The sequence below is a fragment of the Dermacentor variabilis genome, chromosome 9 (genome assembly GCF_050947875.1).
Source record: "Dermacentor variabilis isolate Ectoservices chromosome 9, ASM5094787v1, whole genome shotgun sequence".
Classification (NCBI taxonomy): Eukaryota; Metazoa; Arthropoda; class Arachnida; order Ixodida; family Ixodidae; genus Dermacentor; species Dermacentor variabilis.
Window position 1 is genome coordinate 145,067,644 of NC_134576.1, and position 7,695 is coordinate 145,075,338.

The following is a 7,695-nucleotide window of genomic DNA, read 5'->3' on the forward strand; positions in this document are numbered from 1 at the left end:
ACTCTATGACTAGATAGAAAAGTGTTTCTGGGCCCCTTTAAACTTAATAGTGGCAATGCCACCATTTATTTAAAAAAAGATTAAATTATGGAATTTTCTGCGCCAAATTTTCTGCAGAGTGGGGGACTCTGGATTAATTTTGACCACCTGGGGTTCTTTAATGTGCACCTAAACTTAAGTACACGGGTGTTCTTGCGTTTTGCCCCCATCGAAATGGGGCCGCCATGGCCGGGATTTGATCTGCAACCTCGTGCTTAGCACATTTCTTTTTCCAGATATATTTCCAACATTCAGTTTTGATGCGTGAAAAACAACACATTGATTTTCTCAAAGAAGACTCAAATGAACGTAGACCACATGGTAAATCATACTTGCAACAGGTCACACATTTTCTGAAAGAGGACAACAGCAGCTTGGTTCATGAAACAAAGCATGATTACATTTATTGCTCTCTTGCTGCATGACAGTCACGTAGAGTTGTGCAGGATCCTGTTGAAGGCATTGTACGAAGATTCCAAGTCAAAGATGAGTTGGCGCACTTGACTTTCATTCAGTTCATCCGAAGCAGCCATTGACGACATGGTCTGCAGCCTAGTTCATCAAAGTAATGAGCAACAATAGCACTTGGTAAGAGACATGACTTGGAGCTTGTGTATCCACAAAACATGGGCTAGCCTACAGAAACTGAAGGCAAGCTCTACAGTAAAAATTGTTGGCTATCTAAAATAGTTTGACTGAAAAATGGCCGACTCTGAATAGGGACCTTTTGTACATGCATGTTTCTTGCAATTTCAGAATGCTACTTTAAGTCACCTGGTGTTGTTTTTCCGTGTATCAGCTACTACCCGATCTGTGTAGTAAAAGTGCTTTCTAGAAAAAAAATGGAAAAAATCACAGTCTTAGCATAATATGCATGCTACAAATACCTAAAGAACCAAGAATAAGTACCACTGCCATGGCACTTATGTAGTTTGCATGTAGCGATACACAATACAGTACAAACTCGTTCATAAGATTTTGTTATGCATGATAACATGCATAACATTTGCAATCGAAAACAAAAATTACCCCATAAAATTATGCTTATTTTTACCGGTTCATACGTTCTTGGAAAACATGGTTTTTGGCGTTAACATTCAGCAAATCGCCAAACTGCAATCTTATAGTACGTTATCCACCGGCTATATCCCATGTAAACAAGAAAATGTGCAAGGTGCGCGCGATTGAGAACAGTAGCTGGCCATTGTATCAGCCTCCATGCAATTCTTGCCTGCTCGTGTTACGTGCAAATGCCGGCGTCCACTAGTTTCTTATTCCGGTACCAGCAAATCTCCCCCAGTGTCATCGCACACCGCATTCACAGCTATCGCCGCCAAACCTATTGCGATAAGTATCTTGACCTATCTGTTTTACAGTGCGTGGGGCGTAGTGCCATCAAAAGTGTACTACAGGCTTTCAGTAGGTGACAACACAAACACACCGCCGTTCCTCGCTGCAGGCGGCGCAATGTGAGCATCACGTTTCGCTTCGGCGGTATCTGGCGTCACCCAGCAGCTCTATTTCATTTTGGTTTCCCATCGCAGTCTTAAAACATTACGCAAAAAGAAAACAACAAAACGTGTCTCGGGCCGCCAAAGCCCCGCCAGCTCAACGTATGTCTCATCTCATGCCCTGTGAGCAATGATTCACGTAACACTTCGCATAACGTAGATGTCAATTACAGTTAAGTCTGTCATATCTTTTAGTCACTTCGGATAGCATGTCTTTTCAATTAGTTCGCATTCTCTCTCCTTTTTTTTCCAAAACATTGGAATGAGGTTCTCTGTACTGCATGAATAAAGGGAAAATCAGACATCCACCCGTTCGTAGCAATTGCTACAAAGGAAACCTTTGCTTTTCTTTCGAGGAACCCGTTTGGGTTTCCTTCGTAGCAATTGCTACGAACGGGTGGATGTCTGATTTTCCCTTTATTCATTACTTCTCTCCACCTTGCGGGTTTCCGCAGAACTACTACGTCTGTACTGCATATGCTTAAAAGTTGTGTTTCCAAACTCAATGTCAGAGAGGCACTACAGAAAAAAAATGCCCTAGAGAAGTGCTGCACATGTCTCATCAGGGCAAGCTATGCACAAATGTGCGCAAGAGCGAATGCAAATGTGGGTGAGCAAGTTCGAGAGATGTATTGAGGCCCGAGTTATGCTTGCAGATTTGTTAAGAATGAACAAGAAAAATTTAACATGTCGTACAAGCAGCATTTTAATATAAATGTTACGCTGCATGTCCTTTCTTTTTAATTCACAGGTGTCTTGTTCCTGCCACAGTGGTATTTGCGTGCTTCAATTCTCAAGGGGTTGATTACTAAGATTGTTTAAACAACGCTATATTGAAAGTCAGCACCAGAAGTATGCTGGTGCAGATCATCTGTCGCTGCACCCAATAAATCATTTTAACTTGTGTAACTTATTAAAGGTAACTGAAATGTACATTTTGTTGCTTATGAACAGCATCCTTTTAGCTTTAACTATCACTTTATTTTAGAAAAGCTTTTACACACATATTTCTTGCTTCAACTGACACAGACGACATTTTCATTATCAACAAGTCAACTCCTCATTTAACGACTACTGCTGCTGTTGAGAATCATTCAATAAAACTACAAGCTTATAAAAGACATGTTTTTTGCTGAAAGTTAAAACACACACAAAAGGAAGACACATAAAGACAACGTTCCTTCCTTTTGTGTGTTTAACTTGAGGCGAAAGACATGCCTTTTAGCAAGCACCAACTAGGCCAACAAGCAGTTCTGTTACAAGCTTATAGCAACAGTGCTTATGTTTTTTTCTTGCAAGAAAGATATCAATATAAGTTTCAATCTCAAAGCATATTGCTTACCATTCATCTACCTTGGCTTTCCCTTCAAAGCTGGCTGGTATGAGACTGAGTCGACTCATGGTCTCACTCAACTCTCTCAGGTCTGGTTGCAGCTGCAAGGAGTAAAGAGACAAAGTTATGACTGACAAGTTTGTAAAAACACTGAAGGGACGCTAAAGGCAAATATTAAGTCGAGCTAGATTGAAAGATTGCGCTTCTGTAATAACAAATTTTTCATTTATAATAAAAACAGAGCTTTTGTAAGCAAGAAAATGATGAAAATAGAAAATCAGGAGTGGTGCCATCTGTTGTAAACTATGGTACCTCTTATGTGTGGCGTCAGCACCTGCGATTCACAGAGAGCGGCTGGGACCTGCGAGCACAAACGGCATCGCTTTTCTCTGTTTACAACAGCTGAGGCAGCAACCTGTGGCAAGCGACCACCCTGCTGGCTCCGCAGATGAAGGCTCAAGTGATTGTAACTGGTAACCTGAACCCAAGCAGAGCCACAGAGTGATTCACACAAGCTGAACACCTACACCTGCCAAGCAGTACGCTTCACTTCGTATATACAGCTAAATAAAGACTCTACAAAAGACATAAGAACGGCATAGTGGTGATGACGTCAAGTCCTCTGCTTTGGCATGGGCAATTCAAATTGAGAAGCAGCAGTGGAGCATTTGACGCCAATTTCCTAGGCAAAAAAAGTGTTGTATTGGCATGCAGAAAACGATGATAGACTTCTAGATGAATACTATGTCGATCTAGCTTGACTTAATACTTTCCTTCAGTGTCCGTTTAAATCACCAGCTCACCTCATCCATAGATTTGATCTCCAGGCGTAGCTTATCAATGATTGTGATGAAAAGCTGAAAGAAAAATATCAGCAGTTGGCAATGAAGTGTACTTGCAATGCAACAACAATAAGAAAGGATACAGCCAAGAAATAAGCACACAATGTTTTCTACCATATTTGTTCTTGTGTTAAGCCATCAGTAAAAGAATAAAGCTGACAACTACACACCACTGCTGCATTTAGTCTTACTTTGTACTAATATAAATAACATGCGAAATGTTTAAATGTTGTTTCCATATGGCAAGAGGTACAGATAAACAGTACAAGTGGAGGTCAGCATGTTAGTTGCACTGCCTCCACTCAAGCGACCTGTGTGTGAGAACTGCCTGTCTTTCAGAATGACACATAAATTGGCCTATAAGCCTTAATTGTTACCTTTACACAATATGAAATAGCTTGTCTTTCAACAAGTCTGTTCATTGTATTTGTGTCATCCTTCCAGAACATCTCACAGAAGGCCCCTTTAGGCCATGAACCTGTACAAAAGCTTTAGCTTGGTGTTTACTGCTATAAACTCCTGAAATTTCTACAGAGAGAAGCGTTATTTCAGACACTGCCTTGGCACCACTCTTACCGACACAATATCCGCAATGCATTTGCTTGTGTTGCCTTTGTCATCCTTGATGGTGATAGGCCTGTCCTCACGAATTCGTTCCATGGCAGCAGGGCAGTCCAGCTATGCACACGCCAACCAATGGGAAGCAATAAGAGAAAAAGTTTATTAACAAGTACAGAGCCAACCTGTATTAACTTTCTTCCCAGGTGTGTAACCTAGAGATTTAACAGGCCACGAAACCTGTAGTGTTCCAACAAGGTGATGGCAAGACCCAAGATAGTGGCACAATAGATATTCTAATTACGAACTCACTTCACACGTGGTTTTGCCACATGTTCTTCCTTAAACTCTCTTGGCACCCAGGAAGCTAGCTGCTATAGTAGGTTGTGTCCAAAACATGCATGAAATTTCGTCACCAATTGCTTCTAGCACTCATTTCATATAGAAGCCCTGGCAAGCCAATACCAACGCATGCTTTAGGGGTGACTCTTGAGTACCCATGCCATTGATGTTCCAAATTAAATTCAGTAAAATGAGTTCAGCGTTTTGTGCACCAAAGCTTGTGGACAGCCTGTCCGATTGTCTGTCTAGCAGTGATATTGCAATGCAGAAAGAGCACAGCCCCTGGTGTCATAGCACAACAGCGGAACACCGCAAATATGACATCATCAAGTTTTGCAAGGCCATGCAAAACTTGACGCACACTCAACCTTCATGCGGTGTTAGGAACTGAATTCCAGGGTTTTACATGCCAAAACCACAATTTGATTATGAGGCACACCACAGTGGGGGACTCCGGATTAATTTTGAACACCAGGAGATCGTTAACACCCCCCAATGCACAGGACAAAGGTGTTTTTGCATTTCGCCCCCACTGAAATGCGGCTGCCATGGCATTTACGCAGTGCCATAAGTTGGGTAGTGCCTAATGAAAATGCAATACTCGTGTGCCACTTCCAGGCCCATCTTACTACTGAGAGCAATCCATGGTGCTAATGCAGTGCCGTTCCCAGATTAATTTTTCCCTCCTTTTAATGCTAAACCTCGTCGATGCATCATTGCTGCCATGTGCACCAGCCCTGACTAAACCTGGCTGTGAAACGAGTTTCACAGCATTGCTAAGAACCTTCACTTCGCTTCCTACCAGTGCTGCTGCAGACGCAAACATCAGAATGCAAATAGGCTACTCAGCACAACTGCTGAAAGCTGAAATGCTTTGAGTTTATTGGTTTTAAAGCTTGTTCACACATCCAATCACATAACATAAAACATGGGCTTGCTTTGAAAAGCTAGTGTCAATTGGTCTTAGTATAGAGTGCAGGAAATTGAAGAGAGATTCCATGTTGCACTGACATTGAAATAGATGTTTGATGGATGTCTTATTTCATGTGAGCTCAAGGTTTCCTGCCACCAAGCCAACTCTTGCTCTCACATTTACTCTCAGGTGCTTTAACTGGCACACAACCCAGGCTCATACAGCTGATTAAATAAGGTGCAGGCAGCATAGAGTAAGCAATGAGAAATGGTAATGTCCATTGTACTTCACGACATACTGCAACTCTTTAGCATAAGCTTCCACATTGACAAGTCGCAAGGAGCCAGTACAGCAATTTTGCTGAAACATCTCATTTTGGCCCAGAAGTGGCCTATAGCTATGGTTCATTTACAATTATTCAAATGTTGATATCTTTAAAAACAAGTCTCAATTATGTTCACCTCACTATGTATCAAGAAAAGGCATTGTTACAAAATCGTGACCCAAGTCAAACATGTTTGCAGATATAACTTAAGATGTGCATTCATTTGTTAAGCCAGCAAACAGGATGCTCCAGCAAGGGACTGTACTGGATGTCATGTCATACAAATGTGAAAGCAGCCCTTAATTTAAGTGACAGAGAATATCTCAAAGTAGGTACATATGTCATTATAGTAACTCATAATGCTATTTCGAACCATATTTTACTCTGTCTCCAAAAACTTAAACAATATCTTGTGGCCCCTTGTGGTGTAAATCATTGTGAGTTGGCAATGTGCTAATCTAGCCTGGCATTACATTCTCCATGTCTCACTAGGATGATGCAGATCACTCCTCCTGAGTAGGTCTCATAGCCACACTAAGAGCTACGATGCAACGTGGTCGCACATTTCCGGGTGCATGAATACTTACCCGAAAGGCAGCCATAAAGGCTTCAACTGTAGAGAATTCTGGTCCTTGCACTTGCTTGAATGCTGCCTTGTACTGCACCAGCAGTTTTGAACAAGCGGCAGTGTACCTGCGTTAACGTTTTTGGTTGTGCATTCAAATTATGCATTAGCAGGCAAGTGTCTGTACACACACACACACATGCATGCATGCACACAAACGCCAACTTACTCTTTTGGTGTAACACAGTCTTTGATGTAGGCCTTCTCTAGGCACTGCAGTGTGTTGATTACAGCATACAAGTCGGCCATGTTATCGTACCTGTTAAAATTAGCAGAACACTCGTTTACTGCACGGCAACTACGTTATCACGCTGTCTCTCGCTTTTAATACCCCTAAATCTCATTACAAACAATACCTGTGTTTTTAGAGGTACGCTGTTCGTTGTTAGTAACTTGGCGCGAACTCCGTTATCACACGCATGTCCTTCCAAGTTGATTTCAAACGTAGAGAAACTGTCCTCACGAGTTCACAATTTATGCCATATTAACTGATTTATTTCCAGGTTTTTATCGTTCCTTATGTGACAGCCGAACATTGTGCAAAGAGTGAGCACAACACCTACGGCGAAGGTAATTACAGTTCCGCAGGATGCAACCCGCAAGCGAGAGGTAGGACGTGGTCGATCAGACCCGTCTTACACAGCCTAAAAAAAAAAAAAGGGGGGGGGGGGCAAAGAAGGAACCGCATATTTGCCCTACTCACTTCTCGCGCTCCCGTGACGTCCTTTGGAGGCGCACTTCTTCGTACAACTCAGGACGGTGTTCTGAAAACGAAACAGTAGTGCAAGGTGAATGACTCAAGCTAGGTACAGGGCGGTGCGAGCGGCGCACCTGGGTTGTTGGTTTGCGACATGAGAGCTGCGAAGGAAGCCATGCTGAGTGGTAGTAATGCTGCTTGACGGATCGCTGCACTTATAACGCGGGCACCGGGACACGTTCACCGCGTACAGGTACAGCTATCGTTTACAACTGTCAGCAGCAATATCGCTACAGCTGACATACCACAGCTCGCAGAAACGACAGCGAAATCGACTTAGCGTTGGCCTGGCTTGCCATGGCAGATAATTCTGTCTGCAGTCTGACACTAGCAAGAAAAACAACTAACAAGAACTTACATATAAAAACTAAATTTTGTTATGTCTACTTAACATATTTAGTTTATTTAGCAGCAAACAAGAGAATCTTTTAAAGAAAATTAATATTTTTA

The 7,695-nt window shown here is 42.2% G+C and overlaps 1 protein-coding gene across 3 annotated transcripts; it reads right to left on the reverse strand.

The window, feature by feature from the left end:
• Nucleotides 1–417: 417 nt before the first annotated feature.
• On the reverse strand, nucleotides 418–7,563 carry Vps28 (vacuolar protein sorting 28). 3 transcript variants are annotated; one of them, XM_075669808.1, is made up of 8 exons: nucleotides 7,320–7,563; nucleotides 7,192–7,252; nucleotides 6,658–6,747; nucleotides 6,451–6,556; nucleotides 4,302–4,403; nucleotides 3,687–3,740; nucleotides 2,893–2,984; nucleotides 418–591 (listed from the first exon to the last, which is right to left on the reverse strand). In XM_075669808.1, the coding sequence occupies exons 1-8, from the start codon at nucleotides 7,360–7,362 to the stop codon at nucleotides 468–470; spliced, it is 672 nt and encodes a 223-aa protein (XP_075525923.1). In that variant the 5' UTR covers nucleotides 7,363–7,563; the 3' UTR covers nucleotides 418–467. The 3 variants fall into 3 exon arrangements, with proteins under 3 accessions (XP_075525923.1, XP_075525924.1, XP_075525925.1); XM_075669810.1 differs by lacking the exon at nucleotides 418–591 and adding an exon at nucleotides 640–870; XM_075669809.1 differs by lacking the exons at nucleotides 7,192–7,252; nucleotides 7,320–7,563 and adding an exon at nucleotides 6,845–7,018.
• Between the last annotated feature and the right edge of the window lie 132 nt (nucleotides 7,564–7,695).